Raw genomic sequence first — 24,890 nt, 5'->3', positions numbered from 1 at the left:
CTGCTTGCTCCTCTAGACCTTTAAACAACCCAGCTATCAATTGACTTCTCTGTGTTTCTTTGCCAGGAACACCCCTTTGAACCTAACTTTCACCACTCAGAGGTTATAATCATTTTAACATCCTAGCTTTCTCATTTACTTTAATGTATTGAAATTGTATAAGGAAAAAGAGGAGGCATATTGAGAAACAAATTGTGTGAGAGGATTATTAAGTCCTCGACTCTTAATCTATAAAGGTTAGTAATGAGACTTTCCCTATTCCTTGGAAGCATGGATGCTAGGGGATATTATTCTTTATTTGAAAAGAAACCATCATTTCTCACATATGTACTCTACATTCTTTGCCTCAACACGATTTACACAATAGGACATTAAGGTGTTAATATTTTGTAATACTGCTTCTCTTTTTATTCTCAGGTTGTCTTTGTAGATGATGTCAATATGCCCGCTCGGGAAGTATATGGGGCTCAGCCACCCATTGAGTTGCTTAGACAATGGTTAGATCACTGGAATTGGTATGATCTAAAAGATTGTTCTATGATTAAGCTAGTGGACATTCAAATCATGTGCGCTATGGGACCTCCAGGTACGTTTTCTGAGTTTGTGATTACTAAGATTGAGAATCAGTCTGGTTATACCTAGAGAGATAGCTGGAGAAAGAAAGAGAAACCCAACTGGACAACTGAGTTACACTTTCTTGTGTATATATTTTCTCTGTGTGTTCTTTGTGACCTATGGAAATATAGTACAATGGTCAACACTATGAAGTGGGTTACCTTGCTTGGGGCCATTCTCCCACCAATTCTTCCAAATCCTTTTTCTCCCACCTTCTGGCACTTTGCTCTGAACTTCCTGTCTCTGCATTCTAAGGATCCAGATGCCCCTGGAGCAGCTCATTTCCCTCTCTTTTATTCCTTAATCCTTCAACTGTATGAAATTCCCTTTTCCGCTACTCCAATCAAGTCTCATTCTAGTGAGTCTTTGGATTTAGACAGGCTGTTAAGAGGAATTGAAGTAGCAAGTAGTCAAAAGAATTAACCCTTAAACATTCTTTGCGTATCTCAAGGGAAATTGATAAATTCAAAGGAATTTCTATACAAGGGAAATTTTTTTATGCTGGGGTATCAAAAGTGGCTTGATTCAAGTAACTGGACATCTTTAGCTGTTCTTTTCCTGAACTCAAGCTGGTATTCTAGTCTTTATTCATTATGTCTTTGTTTTTCTCTTTGAATCATCCTTGCCAGTTCTTTTAATTAAAAAAAATTTTTTTAATTTATTTAAATGCAAGTTAGTTAACAGATAATGGAGTCTTAGTTTCAGGGGTAAAATTTATTGATTGATCACTTATATATATCACACCCAGTGCTCATCCCAGCAAGTGCCCTCCTGGGTGCCCATCACTCATTTAGCCCATCCCCCACCCACCAGCCCTCCAACAACTCTCAGTTTCTCTGTATTTGAGAGTCTCTTATGGTTTGCCTCCCTCTCTCTTTTTATCTTATTTTCATTCCCTTCCCTTATGTTCATCTGTTTTGTTTCTTAAATTCCACATATGTGTGAAATCATATGATTTTTATCTTTCTCTGACTAATTTTGCTTAGCATAATACACTCAAGTTCTATCCACATTGTTGCAAATGGCAAGATTTCATTCTTTTGATTGCCAAGTAATTGTCCATTGTGTATATATGCCACATCTTCTTTATCTATTCATCAGCCAGTGGACATTGTGCTCTTTTCATACTTTGGCTATTGTTGATAGTGCTGCTATAAACATTGGGGTACATTTGCCCCTTGAAATCAGCATTTTTGTATCCTTTGGATAAATACCTAGTTGTTATTCTAGTCTTTAAAAATTTCTTTTCTCTTTAAAAATAAAAAAAAAAAAGGCACCTGGGTAGCTCAGTCGATTGAGCATCAGATCTCTGCTCAGGTCATGATCTCGCTGCTCATGAGTTCAAGCACCACATTGGGCTCTGTGCTGACAGCTTGGAGCCTGGAGCCTGCTTCAGATTCTGTGTCTGCCTCTTTCTCTGCCCCTCCTCCCCCTCTCAAAAATAAATAAACCTTTAAAAAAATTTTTTTTAATTCCTTTTTTCTGTATACCATTTCTTCAAGGAATCCCTTTGGTATTTGCCTCCTAACCCCTGAACTTATCTTCCCTATAATGCAGTCAGTTTGCTCTGAGTCAGTAATTGCTCTCAGCACACTTTCTGGGCCACTTCAAATGCTTTTTTTCCTTTCTTTTTTTCTTCCAAGTTTTTATTTAAACTCCAGTTAGTTAACATACAGTGTAATGTTAGTTTCAGGTGTAGGACTCAGTGATCCATCGCTTACATTTAACAACCAATGTTCATCATAAATGCCCTCCATAATACCCATCCCCCATTCAGCTCATCCCCCATGTACCTCCCCTCCAGCAACTCTCAATCTGCTCTCTATAGTTAACAGTCTGGTTTATGGTTTGCCTCTGTTTTCTTTCTTTCTTTCTGTCTGTCTTTCTTTCTTTCTTTCTTTCTTTCTTTCTTTCTTTCTTTCTCCCTCCCTCCCTCCCTCCCTCCCTTCCTTCCTTCCTTCCTTCCTTCCTTCTTTGTTTTTTAACAAGATTCTTTTGTTCCTGGGTCTCAGACTTGGTTCTACTTTGCCTCTCTCCTACTACCCAAGCCAGTCATTTGTATCACATGTCCACTTTGCCCTGTTCCTTCAGGGACTGGACAAAGGAGTAGTCCGAAGCCATGAGGTATCTTTCCCTCTTGGACCCCATTTTCTAAACACATCACCATTTATGAATGATCTTTGGGAGGAAAAGTTGAAGACAGAGCTGGGGGATGTGATCTCTGGCCTTTGCTTCATTGACTGTTCAACCATCTCCTTAAGCTCGCCCCAGCGCATCAGCGTTCTTTGTATTAAGTTTGTAAATACCATAGGCAAACACAGTTGTTTTGATGTGTAGACTACCAGTTACATACTTTCACACATTTCTCATATTTTCAGAATGAGCACCAGATAATTCAGTGATAGAAGCAAATACAGATTTACCTGGTTTTAAACAAATATAAAACATGAACCTACATATATTTATGCAAAAATATGTGTTAGAGATATCACATACTTCTAAAATTACTTCGTTACTAAAGATTTCATGATAGAATGCCCTTAAAAAGCAAATGTAATTTGCTTATGTATTTAAACATAACATCAAGAATTTTTTCAGGTGATGTTACATTCTAAGTCTGTTGTTAAAGCTTAATATTTAAAAATGTAGTCATTATTTCATGAAAGTGAGATAATCCCCCAGTTTTTTAAAATGCAAGTCAATGAAGTGGTCCCATGAGCCACATAGACTAGTCCTCAGGAAATTCATTTTAGGATGTGGGGGAAGAATTAGGCTATGTGCCAAGATGGTGCTGAATTTCACCCATGTGGGAATGACGCTAAAGTTTGATCAGTCATGTTCCCCAATATTGTATACAATATTACTATTGTATAATGTTATATCTGAATATTATATTGTAATGAGGATGTTTATAGTTTACTGCTTTGGGCTCTATGAGTCACAGAGAAGGTGGCTGATAGCTTTCTGTCTGGTCTCATTTCTTTTGGTAAATAGACCTGACCTAAGAACTCAGTCAGATAATTCAACTAGAAAAAAGACTTACTGAATTTGAGGGGAAAACTGTTTTCAGGTCACGGTTACCCACATAATTGCTCTTCATTTCTCTGTATGCTGTGAATTTGTCCTCTTTCAAGTAATTTTATGCCAAAAAATATCAGAGAAAAAATTCTAGTGTGTAGCAGTAATGTTGTTAAGAGTTACTGTTTTTAATATTTAGGTGGTGGTCGAAATCCAATAACTCCCCGATACATGCGACATTTTAATATTATAACAATCAATGAGTTTAGTGATAAATCCATGTTTGCGATCTTCTCTAGAATCTTAACCTGGCATTTAAAGATCTGGTAAGTAATTTAAAGTGTGTTTCTTTTTTCATTATGGGGTATAAAGTCTTTTGGAAACGTATCAATATAAGTAGTGCTTCTCCAACTTTTCCATGAAAGCATCCCTAGATAAAGATAACAGGTAACACTGCTCTCCTCTGCTGCTCACATCTCCAGGTATGGGAGCATAACACAAGGGGACAGAGTACCTTTTTCTTTTTGTCTGAAGTCTTGGATTTTAGCCCCCAGATCCATACAAATTTTGCACTCTGCTGTTTAATATGTCCATGTTGGAATTGTCAATATTTTGAATTTTCACCGTGCAGTAAAATTAATGCTGGAAAGATTTATGCCAGGTTTGTCCTGTGACTTTGATACCCTGTAGGGAATTCCCCCAGAAGGTTCATGTCCAAGTTTGAGTGTAGCTTGTACCCTGGAGAAATGTTGTTCTCTAGCTCTGGCCATTCAGTGCTTTTCAACATGATGAACGGAGGTTCAGGAGCCAAGTAGACCTGGGCAGTGCAAGTCTCAGTTCCCTGCTGTCCATTCTCAGGTAATTGTCATTCCTTGCCCTCTCCTGTGATGATGGAGGAGGACAGCTGGCTCTTCCTCGAGCCAGAAGTTAAGATAGTCCATTTTTCTAAATGGATATTCATTTCCCATGTTCTTTCTACCTGAATTGTGCCCTTTGCCCCTGTTTTTTTTAATCCTGCCACTCTATTTATTTCACTTTCTTTTTAACTTTCCTTTTTCTTTTTCTCTTATTTTTCCCATATTTTTATTTCCTTCCTATTTTCTCTGAAAATAGTCATTTCACCAGTGTTCTTCAGAGATTTTATTTATTTATTTGTTTATTTATTTATTTATTTTAACATTTATTCATCTTTGAGAGACAGAGAGAGAGAGAGAGCATAAGCGGGCAAGGGGCAGATAGAGGCAGACACAGAATCTGAAGCAGGCTCCAGGTTCTGAGCTGTCAGCACAGAGCCTGATGTGGGGCTCGAACCCACGAACAGTGAGATCATGATCTGAGCTGAAGTCAGATGCTCAACCGACTGAGACACCCAGGTGCCCCAAGGGATCCATTTATATGCAACTGAGAATGATGAGGCGTGAAAGAAGTTAGGACACATTTGTCTAGTGGATACTGGATTTGAGTTACATAATCCGGGTTCCTTGGCTGGCTCTTCTGTTCACTTATGTAGGTAATTTTAAGTCCATTACACTGGTCCTGCCTTCCTGTGGAGTTTCTTTGAACATAAAATAATGAATGGAAAGTTATTGTAAAAGAAATTAAAATTCTACTATCATCATCATTATTATTGGAAAAAGAAATGGTAATCTTATAAATTAAATCAATTGGTTCAATCAGAAAAATATTGCACTAGACATGTTAAATATCATTTATGTATGTATGTATGTATCATATTTGCTAACACTTTCTTTTTTATCAAATTTTTTTAAGTTATAAATTTCCAGATGATTTTCTAGATTTGACCACACAAATTGTAAACGGTACCATGACTCTGTATAAAGAAGCCATGAAAAATCTGTTGCCTACACCAGCTAAGTCTCACTACTTGTTCAACCTCCGTGATTTCTCTCGCGTTATTCAGGGGGTTTGTTTATCAAGACCAGAAACCGCAGAAACCAAAGAAGTGATTAAGCGTCTCTGGGTTCATGAGGTAAATTTTCATGTTATTGACAATTGGCTAAAAAGAAACATTTAGCAATTTATATTGTTGAAATGCATTCAGCTATGTGGTATTATGAAGGCCAATCAATGATCAAGGTAATTTAAAAGAATAGTTAACACTAATATATTTCATGATATTTAAGATGCTTTATCTCGCAGTTTTAGAAATTTTTGTTGACTTTTAAGATACTTTGAAGTAGGTATCACTTTGCGTCAATCTTTTTTAAGTTACTTAATCCTTGTTAGTTTTATTTTAAATAATTTTTGAGGTGGAATACTTTTTAAGTAATTGATTTTATAAGAAGTGAACACATTTATTTACATTACTTGCAATATTTCCTTGCCAAAAAACTGCAGAGCAAACTAGTTTTGAGAGCACACAAACTATGTAAAAATATATTTAAGTTATCTCTGGGAAAAGAGGTATGTGGGTGAATATTTTCTTGTAAAAACTTGTGGAAAGAGGGAGAGAGAATACAAAAAACAAGACAGCAGAAATAATAATTCAATATTTTAAAAATAGGGGCGCTAGGTGGCTCAGCCAGTTAAGCGTCCAACTTCAGCTTAGGCCATGATCTCGTGATTCATGGATTCGAGCCCCGTGTCAAGCTCTGTGCTGACAGCTTAGAGCCTGGAGCCTGCTTTGCATTCTGTATCTTCTTCTCTCTCTACCCCTCCCCTACTCATGCTCTTTCTCTCTGTCTCTCAAAAATAAATAATTGTTAAAAAAAAATAAAAATATTTTAAAAATAGACAAAGAATATAGGAAAGTTAAAGAAAAATGTTTTATTTTTAACATGTAAATAATATAGCTATTTTAATTTAATAATGTAGTTAAGAAATTAGAAAATGGAATGTGCTAGTATGTTAAAACCAAGTGCTGTGGAGACATAAGTTTCTAAAGGGTGTTTACAAATTCCATTTCTGTTGGCTTTTTATTCTACAGTCTGAATTCCAAAATCCTCACACACTCAAATATATGTCCAAATGAAAGTCTATTCTGGGTGGCTCAGTAGGTTAAGGATCTGACTTCAGGTCAGGTCATGATCTCGTGGTTTGTGAGTTCGGGCACGGTTTGAGATCAGGGCCCGCGTCGGGCTCTGTACTGACAGCTCAGAGCCTGGACCCTGCTTCAGATTCTGTGTCTCCCTCTCTCTCTGCCCCTCCCCTACTTGCGCTGTCTCTCTCTATCTCTCTCTCTGAAAAATAAATGAACATTTAAAAGGGGGAAAAAAGTCCATTCTACTCAAATATTTTGGCCACAGCAAGGTCCCTAAAAGTAATTTTTTGGAAAAGTATGGTCTGTGATTCTTACTGTACTCTTCTGCAGGTCCCTTAATTGCCTGAGTGGGATCTGTATTTGGGGAGACACACGCAGGCTCTAAGTCTAGTAGGCCACAGGGTGATAGAAATAGCTGAAAGGTGGAGAGGGAGAGAGATGTGAGAGAAGGATGTCACTGACTTCATCAAAAGAGTTAATTTTGGGGGCGCCTGGGTGGCTCAGTCGGTTAAGCGGCCGACTTCGGCTCAGGTCATGATCTCGTGGTCCGTGAGTTCGAGCCCCACGTCAGGCTCTGTGCTGACAGCTCAGAGCCTGGAGCCTGTTTCAGATTCCGTGTCTCTCTCTCTCTCTGACCCTCCCCCGTTCATGCTCTGTCTCTCTCTGTCTCAAAAATAAATAAACATTAAAAAAAAAAAATTAAAAAAAAAAGAGTTAAGTTTGTCAGCAGCCAAATCTTGCTCTAGGAAGATCTGGCATCCTCCACTTGAGGAGTTTCACCCTTGATATTCCTTCTGCCTAGAACACTCTTCCCCCCATTATCCACAAAGCCTGCCTACTTCCTTAAGGTCTCTGCTCAAATATCCTCTTTCCATAGAGGCTTGCCTTAGGCCATCCCCACCTGCCATAGCTCTTTTTCCTTTAACCTTTTGCTTCATAACACTGAACATCACTTGACATTGCCTGTATTTTGGCTTATTTAATGTCTCTACTGGAAAAGAAGCTTGCTGAAAGCAGCGTCTTTACTTACTCTGTACTTATCCCAGTGCCTGACACATGGCAAGGACACAGCAAATATTGTGTGAGTGCATAAGGGGAGGAAGAAAGGCAGTCTTATTATACATGACATGTTTCATCACTTGGGATTATACGTACCATTGCCTTCTTTGATTCGTGGGAGCAGTTCATATGTGCTCTTATATACTTATAGTATGTGCCATTACTCTTTATACTTTTCCAAATCTTATGCTGCCTTTGATGTTAGATTATTGAGTTTTGACGCTGGCTGTTGAGCTCTTAGGCCATTTAATGAGATCCTTAATATAATAACTTGCAATTTTTTTATTAAAAAACTTTTTTTAATTACCTTTATTTATTTTTGAGAGAGTGAGACAGAGCGCTAACAGGGAAGGGGCAGAGAGAGAAGACACAGAATCCGAAGCAGGCTCCAGGCTCTGAGCAAGCATTCAGCACAGAGCCCGATGTGGGGCTCGAACCCACGAACCATGAGATCATGACCTGAGCTGAAGTCAGATGCTTAATTGACTGAGCCACCCAGGTGCCCCAATAACTTGCGATTTTTAATGGCTACTTCATATAACATAATGAGTTTAAGTCCTCAGTTCAAAACCTTATAATAGCACTTTATTAAGAGGGATTAAAAATAAAAGTCTGGTGGCCCATAAGATGTTATATGTGTACCTCTTTCCTGGTTCCCTTCAGGCTGCCTCCTTCTCTCACATTCATTCAGCCTTCACCATCAGCACAGGCCTCCTGGCTATTCTCTCTTCCTGGAATGCTCTTACCCCAGATATTGATCCTGTGGGTTAGCTTTATACTGCCTTTGATCAAATGTCTCCCTCTCGATGAGGTCCACATTGACCACCCTCGTGAATATCACAGGCTCATACCCCATCAACGGTTCCAGTCTTTCTTGACTTGCTCTATTTTTCTTATTTTCATAGCATTTATCAGCATCTAATATGCCATATAATTTATTTGTTTTGTTTATTGTCCATCTCTCTCAGATAGTGGGCAAGCTCCATGAGGGCAGAGTTGCTTTTTATTTTTTTATTTTTTGTCACTGATTTATCCCCAGTGCTGAGAACAGGGCTAGGCACATTGTTCTCAACACTTCAAAAAATATGAAGTGATTGAACTCAGCACTCTGTTTGGGCTTTGTTTCTATTCACTCAAAAAAGATTTCCTGAGGGTCTAATATATGTCAGATACTACGCTAAGTGTCCTTTTCCTTTCCAGACCCTTTCACCAAACTAGAGGACCTAATATAATTTTACTAAATAGTTTTCAAGGTATGAAACTGGCTTACTAGTTTACATTCCCTTTGGTTTCTCCATGGCTTTCAAATGTTAGCATGCATAACATCTGATTTGCTTGTTAAATATAAATAGTCTGCACAAGGGATCCGAAGAAAAAATAAATTGGATGTCATCAAAGTTAAACATTTTCATGCTACAAAGGACACTATCTAGATAATGAAAAGATAGCCTGTAGAATGGGGAAAAATAGCTGCAAGTATAGATCTGATCAGTGTCTAATATCCAAAAAACATAAAGAATTATTACAACTCAACAGTAGAAGACAAATAACCCAATTTAAAAGTGGGAAAAACATTTGAATCGACATGTCTCCAAAGATGATATGGCCAATAAGCACGTGAAAAGATGTTCAACATCTTTAGTCATCAGCGAAATGCAAATCACCACCCCAGTGAAGTTTACCTCACACCCACTAAGATGGCTGCAATAAAAAAAAACAGGCAAGGATAGTGGTGGAATCATAGCCCTCATGTACTGCTTATGGAAATGAAAAATGGTACACCTACTTTGAAAAACAGCTTGGTAGTTCCTTAAAATGTTAAACATAGAGATACCAGCAATTCTGCTCCTAGCCATGTACCCAAGAGAATAGAAAACACGTGTCCACACAAAAACCTATACCCAAATATTATTAGAATTATTCATAATAGCCCCAAACTGGAAACAACTCAGATATACATCAGATGATGAATAAACAAAATGTGACATATAGATAGATAGATAGATCATATATATATATATATATATATATATATATATATATATATATATATATATATATATATATATATATATATATATATAGTGGAATTTTATTCAGCCCTGAAAAGAAATACTGATGCATGCTACAACATGAATGAACCTAGACAGCATCATGCCAAGTGAAAGAAGCCAGACACAAAAAGGTGACATATTATATGATCCCATTTATATGAAATGTGCAGAGTAAGAAAATTTGTAGTGACAGAAAGTAGATTAATGGTTGTAATGTAATGCAGTGCAGGTATTACTATTTCCATTCTATACATAAAGAAGCTGATGCAGACAGGTTTAGTAATTGCCCCCAAATGCCAGAAGTTTTGCTGACAAATATATGCATTGCTTATATGATACGTGTATCAGTCTGCTAGGGCTACCATAACAGAACACCACAGTTCGTCTGAACCTGGTCTTTGGTTTGTAAAAAAAAAAAAAAAAAAGTTTGTAATAAGAAATACAAATTTTTAATAAATATGGGCCTATTTAGATTTAAAAAAAATAAATTTCCTGAGAGTACTTTTTATACTACTTGAGATTAATATGTAAATAAAACTACAAAAATAGAAGAATCCATTCCTAATGCTACTTCTTGATTATCATTACAGGTCCTTAGAGTGTATTATGATCGCCTTCTGGATAATGCAGATAGAAGTTGGCTTATCAACTACATTCAAGAAATTTTGGTAAAATACATGGATGAAGATTTTCATGAGCTTTTCCAAGCTTTAGACTTTGATAATGATGGAGTCGTAGGAGAAGACGACTTGCGGAGCTTAATGTTTTGTGATTTCCACGATCCTAGGAGGGAGGACACCAACTATAGAGAAGTTGCAGATGTGGACCATCTTCGGATGATAGTAGAAGTTCACCTAGAAGAATACAACAATATGAGCAAAAAAACCATGAACCTCGTCTTATTCCGATTTGCCATAGAACACATCAGCAGGATTTCCAGGATCCTGAAGCAGCCGCGCAGCCATGCTCTTCTGGTTGGTGTTGGAGGGAGCGGAAGGCAATCTGTCACCAGATTAGCTGCCCACATGGCTGATTATACAGTTTTTCAGGTTGAAATCTCCAAGGGCTATGGTACTTCTGAGTGGCACGAGGATCTAAAGGTAATCTTGAGGAAATGTGCCGAAGGTGAGGTGCATGGTGTCTTCCTGTTTACAGACACTCAGATTAAAAGGGAGTCATTTCTAGAAGATGTCAACAATCTGCTGAATGCTGGGGAGGTTCCAAATCTCTTTGCATTAGATGAGAAGCAGGAGATCTGTGATAAGATGCGTCAGTTAGATCGCCAACGGGATAAAACCAAACAAACAGATGGAAGCCCCATAGCTCTTTTCAATATGTTTCTCGATCGCTGCCGCAACCAACTGCACGTGGTCCTCGCCATGAGTCCCATTGGAGATGCATTTCGGATTCGCCTTAGGAAGTTCCCTGCTCTTGTTAACTGCTGTACCATTGACTGGTTTCAGGTATTGCCATGTAAATTTTAGATAGACTTCTAAAAATGTGTTGTCATCATCATCTTGATTTACTTTATAGACTCCCCCCTCCAAAAAAAAATGTAGTTTAGCAGAATCATCTAAACTACAAGAATTTTCTAGTTCAAAAAATCTTCATGATAGAAAAAAAAAACATTTTATTCTTAATAAATACCATCATTAACCTCAATATACTATAGAAGGTTTTATGATAAATGTGGGTGTCAGTCAGGGTCCTGACAGGGATCAGCACACTGGAAGGCTCCACTGAGGAAAGATGAATGAAGGCACTGCTCACAGAGGTGTAGGTGGGTGTAAACGAACTGAGAGGAGATGGTGGAACAGTGAGGAAGGGGTGGAACATAGTAGGGAGTTGTTATTATAATTTGGGTATAAAGGGGCATTGGGAGGAGAACGTGTCGCTGGAGCTTGGAGCTGTGGAAGTAGGACTACCTGACAGGAGCAGGAACCCAAAACCTACCTAAGCTTCTGCTGGAAAGGAAGGGAGGTCATAAATGTGCCTGCCTCCACCCTCCAATCTTTTTCTGTTAGTCAAATCCAGCAGGAAGTCAAAAGGAAGAAATCCAGAGTGATACTTTTGGTAGTAAACTTCAGAATGAGGAAGCACAGAGCAGATGAGACCAGAGTGTGTGGTGGGAAGTTTGTGGGCTGTGGCAGAGGTCCCATGAGGGAGAGCCAACCTCTAAGCATTTTTGACCTTGGGGAATTGACATAACCCCTCTGCTCTTCCATTTCCTGCTATGATCGTTTCATGAAAAACATATTTATGGAACTCTTCCTCAATAGCAGGTACGATCCTAAATGCTGGAAGCAAAAAAAAAAAAAAAAAAAAAATGAAATAGATGGGGCTTCTGCACTCCTCGAGCTTACTTTCTAGAGACAGACAAATTAACAAAAAATCATTCTGTTCTCAGGCTAGCATATGGGGATTAAAAGGCTTTCTGAGTAGGTGATCTTTACAAGGAAACAAGGCAGACAAAAAGTGTCAGTACTGAGAGGACCTCGGCATCTAGTGAAGGCAAGGGGCTGTGGAAGGAATGAGTGTGTGAGGGAACATGGGGTAGCAGGTGCAGAAGAACTGAGGGAAAAGCAGCAGAAGTGAGGTCAGAAAGGTGGGAAGAACCGTGTGACAGGCAGAGATTTGTAAGTTGGTTTTGGATTTGAAATATGCTGGGAAGTCTTTGAAGGATTATAAATTGGAGAGATGAGATGATTTACATTTTGAAAAAAATCACCTTGCCAGGTGTAGAGAGCACACAAGCAGGGAGACCAGTTAGAACACTGTTGGAATATTTCAAGCAGATGAAAGCAGAGTTGAATTGGGGTGGTTGTTGTACACGTAGGAAGAAGAGAAAGGATTTGGAAGCTACTGTAGGGTCAGTGCCCACAGAACTTGTTTGTGGGATGGATGGAAAGTTGAGGAACAGGAGAGTTACCAAGGATGATTCCTGCATTTTGGGTGGAGCATGGGGTGGATGGTGGTGATGTTCATTAAGTTGGGGAAGACAGCAACCATTTTGGGGTAGATAGTTTGGGACATGTTTTGGACTTGGAGATACAGGAGGAATCAAGGAGATAGGTGTTCATATGATTCTGGAGTTTAGGGGAAAGGATAATAACATTTACTAGGGAGAATTAATTGGGAGAATTAAACGAGATAATACCAGTAGGATGCACACAGAAATGGACATTCCATAAGTTTAGTTCTTTCCTCTTCCTTGCTCCTACAATACTCATGAACAATTTTTTTAACCTTTGAGCAAGCCATGAAGAGTTAATATTACTTGCACTAGCTACTGGCTCCCTGTCCTAAGCATTGAAGTCCTTGTGTGGGGGGAAGAAGAAGTTCCTCATGGAAGTGTCCCTCCTGCCCCATTCTTCATGTGCCCCCTTCCATTTCAAAAACCCATAAATTACTAAGGACTGCAGTAGTAACAGACTTCCACTAGTCATTTTGATCAAGTGCTAAAGCATTTATCTTATATTTAGTCATGGCCTGAAGATGCTCTCCAGGCAGTTGCCTCACGCTTCTTGGAAGAAATTGAAATGTCAGAAGAAATACGAGAAGGCTGTATCAACATGTGTAAAAGCTTCCACACTTCTACTATAGATTTATCAACATCCTTCTTTGTTGAACTTCAAAGATACAATTATGTGACTCCTACTTCTTATCTTGAACTAATCTCCACTTTCAAACTGTTGTTGGAAAAGAAAAGAAGGTAAAAATGAAATTTCATATTTCTAAGTAAGCAATGGTGGTTTAAAAATATTTGTACAAAAATGACATGGTTATGATGTTAAAGAGATTTGTTTTGCATATGCATATACATATATATGAACTGAGTTTTGTTAAATCTTTAAATGATGTATTCCACAAACATTTGTAGGATTGGGAGAAGGTCTGATGCATTGTCTTGAACATCCTAAGTGCATAATCATAGTTGTTGAAAGAATAAAGGTGGGCCTCTCAGAGCTGGGCTAGGACTCCAGGATCCTTTGACAATGATATTGAGTAAACACCAATAGAGAGAATTTTTTTTTTGATAAGTAATTAGATAAAACTGCAGAGTAGCTGAAACCCAGAGACAGCTACTCTGTCTACCTAGCCAACTTTCCTTCTTTAAACTTTCGTTTGAAAACATTGATAGAAATATCAATCAGCTTAACATACTACAGAATGTATCAGTGTGAGTTCTTAATGTCGTTGAGGGTGACTTATAGTGCAAAAGTATTATTCAGAAGCTTCTTTGGTTCCATAAAACACTAAATATATTATAAAATGTAAAAACATTATTTTAAGCTAGAAAGCTAGAAGTTTAGAAGTTTTAGTGATCTGCCCTCTAAGGGAGCTTTTAGCTAATGTTTGGTCATATTCAAAAAGTTATTTAAATAATTTTTTTTACATTGCATTTATAATCTTTAATAGTTTTTATTTCCCTTTGAGGTCTGATTTAACCAATCAAACTTTCCTAGGTCCTTAAATAACTTATAAAATCTAGTCAGTTAAACTAATACATAGGGTGAGCCTTACGTTCTTTTAATTGTTTGAATATTATCTATAAACTTTGAGATATTTTTATCTTAAAACAGAAGTCTATCTTAAATATAGAGAACAAACAGAGGGTTACTGGAGGGATTGTGGAAGGGTGATGGGCTAAATGGGTAAGGGGTACCCTTACTCCCAAAATCATTGTTGTACTATATGCTAACTTGGATGTAAATTAAAAAAAAAAAAAACCAAAAAAAAAAACCAGAGTCTATTTCTTGCTCAATTGCACAATTTATACTGGACTATAAGGTTAATCTGTTAGTCTAACAGACCAAATTCTTCTAAATATTAAAAATATATACTTAAAACACCAATGTGCACAGATTTCATGCCACAAAAATATTAACACAAAGATTAATGTTTGCATATTAACTGTTAATTTTAAATCTTCCTGTGCTAACCGACTATGTGAAGCATTTGAAGCACCTTTTCTCGTACTGTCCAGGATGCTACCTAGATCCTGGTAGGACCCTCCTCATCCATATTGACAGTGACTATTGTAATACCTTCTCCAGCTGGGGTGTCCGGGCTTTCCTGTGCACCATGATCCATACCCCTGTGTTTGAATCCTACTATTAGTACTTTCTGTATCTACCTAGTGAAATCTGCAACCCCTACCCAGGGCTGCTACATGAATTGGCTGAATTTTATAATTGCTTTGGCTGTCAAAATAATTATCTTTTCATGTAGATCTTATGATCTTTAACTTAAAGGAATCTTGCCTTTTTTTTTTTCTTCCATATTTTCCCATCCAGGAGGATTGACACCTTTTAGAGAGTCTGATTAAATTTTGGTCACTTAGGGGCGCCTGGGTGGCTCAGTCGGTTGAGCGTCCAACTTCGGCTCAGGTCATGATCTCACAGTTCGTGGGTTCGAGCCCCGCATCAGGCTCTGTGCTGACGGCTCAGAGCCTGGAGCTTGCTTCAGTTATGTGTCTCCCTCTCTCTCTGCCCCTCCCCCACTCACACTTTGTCTCACTCTGTTTCTCAAAAATAAATAAATGTAAAAAAAAAAAATTAAAAAATAAATTTTGGTCACTTATATCTCTATTTGATTGTACATTCACAAGGTTTAAGGCCATCCTAACTGAAAGAAATATTATGAAAATGAGATAGAAAGTTATAGGAGGATTGAAAGCAATAATTTTCTAGGAATTTTTTCAATATTCTTCTTTGCATTTCAAATCTTCCTCTCTTATAAAAAAAAAATTCTCCTTTACCTCAACCAGTATCCCCATCCTGTGGTTACTCTTCCCTTAATGGCTAATGCCTTCAGATGTCTTTAGAGCCAGGCACTATGGTAACCTAGAAGCAAGCAGGTCAACTGCCAGGATACCAAGAGTTTAGCTAGCAAATCATCACATGGGATGAGCCACAATATGAAAACTCTTCATGCTGGCAGGAGTGAGACCTTTCCTGTTTTGTTCAACTAAAACCAGACTCACAGATAATACGGTATCATGTATCCACTCCCCTCAGTTCCCATTATGTCAAGTATTTTGCTGATTCAGAGGGAATCAACAATGTATGACAAAACATGGTATACCCTCACCATTTCTTTTTTTTTCTTCCAAGCTTTTATTTAAATTCAGGTTAGTTAACATGTGGTGTAGTATTGGTTTCAGGAGTAGGATTTAGTGATTCATATAACACCCAGTGCTTATCCCAACAAGTGTCCTCCTTAATGCCCATCACCCATTTAGCCTATTCTCTGCCCACCTCTCCTGCAGCAACTCTCAGTTCTATAGTTAAGAGTGTCTTATGATTTGCCTCCCTCTCTGTTTTTATGTTATTTTATTTTTCCTTCCCTTCCGCCATGCTCCTCTGTTTTGTTTCTTAAATTCCACATGAGTGAAATCATATAGCATTTGTTTTTCTCTGACTGACATATTTAATTTAGCATAATACACTCTAGTTCCATTCATATCATTGCAAATGGCAAGATTTCATTCTTTTTATGGCTGTGTAATATTCCATTGTAGATGCATACCATATCTTCTTTATCCATTCATCAGTTGGCGGACGTTTGGGATCTTTCCATAATTTGGCCATTGTTGATAATGTTGCTGTAAACATTTGGGTGCATGTGCCCCATATTTTTGTATCCTTTGGGTAAATATTCAGGAGTGTAATTGCTGGGTGGTAGGGTAGTTGTATTTTTAACTTTTTGAGTAACCTCCATACTGTTTTCCAGAGTGGCTGCACCAGATTGCATTCCCAGCAACAGTGCAAGAGGGTTCCCCTTTCTCTGTATCCTCGCCAACATCTGTTGTTTCTTGAGTTGTTAAATTTAGCCATTCTGATAGGTGTGAGCTAGTATCTCATTGTGGTTTTAATTTGTGTTTCCCTGATAGTGAGTGATGTTCAGCATCGTTTCATGTGTCTATTAGCCATTTGACATACCCTCACTTCTAAATTTTTTTTTTTAACCCCTCTGTGGCCGTCTTTTTAATGTTCCCCTGGTTAACCTATTCCAGCTTGGATCAGATAAGCCCTCAGCTGAAGGGCGTGCTTCTGCCTTTAGACAGTTATCAGGTCGGTTTGTTATCTACTCCAACCTCCTTTTTGAAGATGATTTAAAAAATGTGTCGCCTTTTACTTTGAAACATTGTGGTATATCAAATACTTAAAATGAAACAAATTAGGAGCACCTGATTGGCTCAGTTGGTTAAGCATTTGACTATGGATTTTGGCTCAGGTAGTGATCTCACAGTTGGCGAGTTCGAGCCCTGCACTGGGCTCCGTGCTGACAGTGCAGTGCCTGCTTGGAATCCTCTGTCTGTCTGTCTGTCTGTCTGTCTCTCTCTCTCCCTCCCTTTCTCTCTGCCCCTCCCCTACTTGTGCACACTCATGCTTTCTCTAAATAGATAGATGATAGATAGATAGATATAAAGAAACAAATTATAAAGAAGAGTTTCTCTACATTTAATGGATAATTATCCAGAGACATATATGAATGCAGATAAAAAATTTAAAGCACATTAAAATACTACTATATTCCTAATCAATTATTATTACCTTGTAGTCATTTTGTACCAAAAAAGTGTTGAGTTATATTATCTATCCTATTTGTCACTTTTGTCTTAATAAAAAATTATTTCAAGATATTGAACACTTCTTAAAATCATTGGCCACCTTTGCAAGCATTCAAAGTCATATATTTCGGTCCCTGAAGTCTATTTGAAAGATATGATTGTAAAAAGGTTTTAAGGAACATTAGTGTTGTAGTAATAAACTTCCCAAAGTGACTAAACTTAGAGGGCACGCCATTCATTTTGATAAAGAGCACTCCTTGCCTTATGCATAGTATCTAATAAATCACAGAATAACTTTTGAATTTCTGTTACATGCCTGGATATTGGGCTAGGTAGTGGAAATAGAAAAACAAGCACGGCTTATTTTTGGCTCTTAATCGTGCACAATGCAGTGTTCTAAAGTTCATATTTTTTGACAAATGGTGATGTGAAAATCTTTCATACCGCTTCCTTAGTTATGTCTGGAAAAATTCTGCAAAGCTCAAGAATTTTTTTTTTTCCTTAAAGGATACAGAACTTGATGCCTAACCTTGTTTTATCTGTTTGCTCCCAGTGAAGTAATGACAATGAAGAAGAGGTATGAAGTGGGTTTGGACAAACTGGATTCCGCTGCATCCCAAGTAGCCACCATGCAATCTGAGTTAGAAGCTCTACATCCACAATTAAAAGTTGCCAGCAAAGAGGTGGATGAAATGATGGCAGTCATCGAGAGGGAGTCGGCGGAAGTCGCCAAAACTGAAAAAATAGTGAAAGCTGATGAGACCATAGCAAACGAACAAGCTATGGCCGCCAAAGCCATCAAAGACGAGTGTGACGCGGACCTGGCGGGGGCCTTGCCGATATTAGAGTCGGCGCTGTCTGCCCTTGATACTCTCACGGCACAGGTGAGAACACGGTGACACTCTTGAAGACACGCATCATCACAGCCTGAGAGTGTTTACCGTTGTGGCCTACCATCTGGTCTGTCTGTCCCAATTAGTCTCCACATTTAATGCAATCGAAATCATTTTCAGATTGGTGAAAGAATTCCCTAATTGACCTGGCAAAAAAGCAACGCGTGGGCCCATGAATTTGGGAAAAGTAGGGGCTCCCAGGTCGCTTAGTCGGTTAAGCCTCCGACTTCAGCTCAGATCACGATCTTGCAGTTCGTGGGTTGGAGCCCTGCGTGGGGCACTGTGCTGACAGCTCAGAGCCTGAGCCTGCTTTGGATTCTGTGTCTCCCTCTCTCTGTGCCCTTCCCCCACTCATGTTGTCTCTCTCTTCCTCTCTCTCTGTCTCTCCCTCTCTCTCTCTAATATAAACATTAAAAAAAAACTTTTTTAATTAAAAAGACTTTTGGAAGAGAAGAAAGCTGCCAAGTTTTATAACCTACCTTGAAAGCTCTGTTCTTTTAAGAACTTTGCACAATAACTTCGCAGCACAATAGTGGACAGAAGCACAAGACTTTATGTATTTTGATTCTGAGGTGCACCTTTTTCATAGTTAGACGCTTTTGTAATTGATATCTACCTTACAATAGATGTGATAACATAATGTGTTAATGTTTGTTAGTGTTTTGGGTTTTTTATTTTTGTGATACTTAATAATATGCCTTACAATGTTATACTTTATAATAGCATGTCTTAAACTTGATGAAATGTATTAAAAATTTAGATGTGAAAGGGTTTCAGTTAAGAAAGATGAAGGTGATTTTTAAAAATAGTGTTGAGAATCATGACGAAACTTTTGGGTGGAGGTAGGAGAGACCATTAGATCCTTTCTTCACACCTCACTTCAAAAGAGATTTCAGAATGATTGAAATGTAAATATAAATAGCTATATTACTATAAAATAGTAGAAAATGCAGGTCATGTTTATATCTTGGAGTGGATTAGGTCCTTGGATTTCTTTGATATGAGAGAAATCAGAAAAAAAAACTAAGCAAAATTATTTGTAATATATATGCTCTGGATACTTTTCTGTTTTTTCATAACTAATAAAATTCTTTAAGTTATAAATTTTAGTCCCTAAAAACAACACATTTTTTTTGTTGTTATAAACATCACAGAAGTGTAGAAACACGGGGGGAAAATATTTAAACTACATGGCAAACAAAAGATTAATATGCCTCTATGTGAAAAGCTCTTAAAAATCAATAAGAAAAAAATAGCCGTAAGATAAGATAGTAAACGATATAAAGAAGTAATTCACAAAAGAGGAAATGCAAATAGTCAATAAACATATGAAGATCTATCCTACTTCATTTATATTTTGAGAAATACAGATTAAAATATTTCTTTTGCCTGTCGGAATGCCTGGCATTGTTGCTAAGGGTATATGTAGTAAAACAGGCATCCTTATATACTTTATGGAGAGTAGTTTGTCAATATGTGTCCAAAGCTTTAAAAATAAAAGACATAAAGTTCTTAATTCAGCATGGAAATTATAATAGTAAAAAATAGAGGAAGAAACATAGGGCATGAGACTTATGGTTCATATCTATACATCAGGAGGTCATGCAGCCATTAAAATGAAGTGTTTCATAGCGTGAAAGGATGTCTGCTATATATTGTTATTGAAATATAAAAAGTTTTAAAACAGCATTATGTATACTATAATTCCATTGGTCAAAATGTAGCATATACACTAATTTGTAGCCTATATATACACAGAAGAACATATGGAAGAAATGTAAATAAAAATATTTCCAGTAGTTAACTAGCTATTATGGGATTATAGGAGACTTTTGTTTGTATATTTTCTCTGTATTTTCTAATGTTTATGTCTATTGCTTTTATAGTTTTTAAGAAGCTATAAAACTCTTATTTTGCAACGGTCAGATCTCTCTTAAGCATTTTTGAAGTAGACTTTATGTCATAAGTAATCTCACATTAAGGTATCTTTCCACTTTTCTTTTTCATTTTTAACTTTGGGACAAACTTCTCAATGCTTTTTGGCACAATTCTATCACTGCCACCATTTCTACACAATGAACAGAATGAGTTTCTGTATCTTATGGTTTAGTTTGAAAATAGGAGCCGATTATAAGTCATGCATAAACAAACAATTCTTTCCTCATACTTAGCATGTTGTTATTTCAAGGACATTACAGTGGTAAAATCCATGAAGAGTCCTCCTGCTGGTGTCAAGCTTGTTATGGAAGCTATATGCATCTTGAAAGGCATCAAAGCTGACAAAATCCCTGACCCAACAGGTTCAGGAAAAAAAATAGAGGATTTCTGGGGTCCAGCTAAGAGACTTCTTGGTGACATCCGATTTCTACAGTCACTTCATGAATATGACAAGGACAACATTCCAGCAGCTTATATGAATATCATAAGAAAACATTATATTCCAAACCCAGATTTTGTTCCAGAAAAGATTAGAAATGCTTCCACGGCAGCTGAAGGTCTGTGCAAATGGGTCATAGCAATGGATTCATATGATAAGTAAGTACTGACTGAAAAAAAACCCCACAGGGGCTCCTGGGTGGCTCAGTCGGTTGAGTGTCCGACTTCAGCTCAGGTCATGATCTCACAGTCTGTGAGTTCGAGCCCCGCATCGGGCTCTGTGCTGATGGCTCAGAGCCTGGAGCCTGCTTCCGATTCTGTGTCTCCCTCTCTCTCTGCCCCTTCCCTGCTCATGCTCTGTCTCTCTCTGTCTCAAAAATAAGTAAAAACATTAAGAAAAAAACATTAAAAAAAAACCCACAAAACCCTGCTGTGTTTTATTTTCCCATTTGGTCATTTAGAGAATATAAAACTTAAAAGCTATACAGGTGAGAGGCTCCTTGGAAAATCACATCTAATACCTGCTGTATGTGTACATATCTACTGGAGGCGAGACTGTACCAATTATATGGTATAATAGAGTGTGCTGAAACTTTTTTGGACTCAGGAACCCTTTATACTCTTTTTATTTATTTATTTATTTATTTATTTTTTAATTTTTTAATATATGAAATTTACTGTCAAATTGGTTTCCATACAACACCCAGTGCTCATCCCAAAAGGTGCCCTCCTCAATACCCATCACCCACCCTGCCCTCCCTCCCACCCCCCATCAACCCTCAGTTTGTTCTCAGTTTTTAACAGTCTCTTAGGCTTTGGCTCTCTCCCACTCTAACCTCTTTTTTTTTTTTTTTCCTTCCCCTCCCCCATGGGTTTCTGTTACGTTTCTCAGGATCCACATAAGAGTGAAACCATATGGTATCTGTCTTTCTCTGTATGGCTTGTTTCACTTAGCATAACACTCTCCAGTTCCATCCATGTTGCTACAAAAGGCCATATTTCATTTTTTCTCATTGCCACGTAGTATTCCATTGTGTATATAAACCACAATTTCTTTATCCATTCATCAGTTGATGGACATTTAGGCTCTTTCCATAATTTGGCTATTGTTGAGAGTGCTGCTATAAACATTGGGGTACAAGTGCCCCTATGCATCAGTACTCCTGTATCCCTTGGATAAATTCCTAGCAGTGCTATTGCTGGGTCATAGGGTAGGTCTATTTTTAATTTTCTGAGGAACCTCCACACCGCTTTCCAGAGCGGCTGCACCAAGGAACCCTTTATACTCTTAAAAATTCTTGAAGACACCAAACCCTTTTGCTTATCTACCATATTAGAAGTTGAAATGGAGAAATTTGAACAACTATTAATTCATAAAAACATTACATGTTACATAAGTAACTTATTTTTTTAATCCACATTTTTCACACAAAAAATTATGAAAACAGTAGTGGTGTTTTATAGTTTTGTAAATCTCTTTGATATGTGTCCAATAGAAGACAGCTGGACACGCCAATCTGTTTCTTCAATCTGTTGCAATATATTGTTTCAATTGAAGTATATGAAGAAAATACAGCCTAAACACAGACGTTTTAGTTGGACACTAGAGGATCTCATGGACTCCCTGAAGGGGATGAAGCATGCCTTGGACCACATTTTGGAAACCACTAGCATAATATATATTCTTTGTGAGACAAGGAGCCTTTTTTTGATGATTGTGTGAGAATATATATATATATATATATATATATATATATATATATATCTTTTACAAAACAGAAATTACTGGTTTATTCTTCAAAGAGCAACAGTTACAGGAAGTCTTTCAAACTCCTACACCGTTTGAATAATTGCGCATATATATTACACACTGCGTATATTTTGGATCATGATATGTTAATGATGAAGTTTAATTTAATATTTTGACATTTATTTAGAAAGCTAACACCACTGACTCCATTTTCCCAATAGACGATAATTTAGATCCATTCTTTTTCTTATATTTTCCCTGCTGTTACAACCTACATATTTATAAGACGGCTGGTTTTAGTTAAAGGTATATTCTGAAAATGTTTAAAAAGCAAAATGACATAGATAAAACACCTCACCCTCTCCTACAAATTAAGCCCTAACGAATCAGAATGTTTTCTGCAAGCACTGTCATATTTTGCACGAATACACGGTTCTCCTTTTGTAAAATCACCGATATTCATACTGTCAATAATCTAATATTTTACCGTGAGTAAAAAAATTACTTATTTGAAAATGTTATGCATATTTGGTATCCGTTTTAATCATCATTTTCTTAAGTGCTGGGGTCAGGTTTGATTCTTAGATGAAATCTAGACTGTAGGAATCAGTGTCAGTTTTGCATAAAGATATGTTCTGAGGTTTGGTAAGGATAGAAAAGCAAATTCAGTGATAGGAAGTGCACTACAGTATAAAATGTATATCTGATTTTCTAATTTTCCTTTTTGCAGAGTGGCAAAAATAGTAGCTCCCAAAAAGATAAAACTGGCTGCAGCTGAAGGGGAGCTTAAAATTGCGATGGATGGTCTTAGAAAGAAGCAGGCAGCCCTACAGGAAGTTCAGGACAAGCTGGCCAAGCTTCAGGATACACTGGAACTAAACAAACAAAAGAAGGCAGATTTGGAAAACCAGGTATGTGATAATATAGACAAATATGGGAAAATCTTCATTACTTTAATAAGCATGATGTTTCTTGTAGCTAATAACAGCAACAATCCTGTTTTCTTCCGGGTTGGGGAAGTTGCCATTGGCAAATTATGGCCCACAGGCCAAATCCACCATTACCTGTTTCTGCGTGACCCGTAAGCTAATAACGGTTTTGAAATTTTAAAATAATTCTCCATGTTATAGATCAGGAAACGGAGAACCAAAAAATTAAGTGACTTAGGCTGTGTAAGAGTTAATGGCACAGCTGAGATTAGAACTCAATACCAAGAACCATACTATGTTCACTGAAAATGATTCTAAGACTAAAAAGATTGCTCTGCCTTGGTGATAATGTTTGTAACAAACAACTGCTCAAATCTGATTATGTTCCAGGAAAAAGAAGTCAAAGTATTTTATAACAGTCAATGTTTATTGAGTGCTTACTAAGTGCAAGTCACTACTGTTTTGGGAGCAGTATGTACTATCTCATTTATTCTCAAAACAGCCTTCTGAAGGAGGTAGTCTTTTTGTATCATTTTGAAGAAACTAAAGCACAGAAAGTTAAACAATTTGCCTGTGGTCAACCCAGCTTCCAGGCATTAAGGCTAAAATCTGAACGAAGACAGTCTGACTCTAATAGCTCTGGTCTTTACCACAGTAGCAGACTGTTTCTTCCTATAGGATATAACCACAAATTCCATATTTGTACAAATATATGACATTGTGCTAATCTTTAGAAATATTACTTATGAGAGGGCATGATTTCCAAGTGGTCAGATTTAGTTTAAATAATAAAATACATGGGTATATAGTTTACTATAAACATTGTCAATTCTGCTATATGTTTGAAACTTTTATCTTTCGTGATAAAATGTTAGAAATCATGGTCATGTAAAATGAACATATGCTTATATATGGACCAAAAATCTGCTTTTGGAGGAAAAATTTTAGTTAAAATATTTTCACTTAGTAATTTCTGATGGTAACTTATTGTAATCTGAGACATGATTCAGTTGATTATAAACATTATTGGAAAAAGAGTGAAGAAGGAAACTAGGAAGACAGAAGATATTAAAAGAAGAAAAATTAAAAGAGAAAGGATTTAAATTTAGGAAGTACCAAAATTTTTACCAATTACATACCATTTGCTTTTTTAAACTTATCTTTAGATAAATTAATTTAGTAGTTTATATCTTTTGGTCTAAAAGCATTTATTTAATATCAATATTTTTTTAACTTTTTATTTATTTTAATTTTTTTAATTTTTTTAATTTTTTTTAACGTTTATTTATTTTTGAGACAGAGAGAGACAGAGCATGAACGGGGGAGGGGCAGAGAGAGAGGGAGACATAGAATCGGAAGCAGGCTCCAGGCTCTGAGCCATCAGCCCAGAGCCCGATGCGGGGCTCGAACTCAGGGACCGCAAGATCGTGACCTGAGCTGAAGTCGGACGCTTAACCGACTGAGCCACCCAGGTGCCCCTAACTTTTTTCTTTTTTACATTTATTCATTTTCAAGAGACAGAGAGACAGAGCACAAGCGGGGGAGGGGCAGATAGAGAGGGAGACCCAGAATCTGAAGCAGGCTCCAGGCTCTGAGCTGTCAGCACAGAGCCAGATGCG

At 37.3% G+C, this 24,890-nt stretch overlaps 1 protein-coding gene across 3 annotated transcripts in view; it reads left to right on the top strand.

Moving 5' to 3' along the window:
- DNAH7 (dynein axonemal heavy chain 7) overlaps positions 1–24,890 on the top strand; it is a 264,436-nt gene that overhangs the window by 134,389 nt on the left and 105,157 nt on the right. For all 3 annotated transcript variants that reach the window (XM_042994954.1, XM_042994955.1, XM_042994953.1), the window contains 8 exons: positions 418–586; positions 3,833–3,959; positions 5,404–5,623; positions 10,338–11,210; positions 13,230–13,459; positions 17,877–18,207; positions 20,405–20,751; positions 23,073–23,253. In XM_042994954.1, the coding sequence (XP_042850888.1) occupies positions 418–586; positions 3,833–3,959; positions 5,404–5,623; positions 10,338–11,210; positions 13,230–13,459; positions 17,877–18,207; positions 20,405–20,751; positions 23,073–23,253 (2,478 nt within the window). The remainder of the gene's footprint in view (positions 1–417; positions 587–3,832; positions 3,960–5,403; positions 5,624–10,337; positions 11,211–13,229; positions 13,460–17,876; positions 18,208–20,404; positions 20,752–23,072; positions 23,254–24,890) is intronic.

This window comes from Panthera tigris, chromosome C1 (genome assembly GCF_018350195.1).
Source record: "Panthera tigris isolate Pti1 chromosome C1, P.tigris_Pti1_mat1.1, whole genome shotgun sequence".
In the NCBI taxonomy this organism is placed as follows: domain Eukaryota; kingdom Metazoa; phylum Chordata; class Mammalia; order Carnivora; family Felidae; genus Panthera; species Panthera tigris.
The sequence above is the reverse complement of the archived record's forward strand: the minus strand, read 5'-3'. Positions and strand labels throughout refer to the sequence as shown.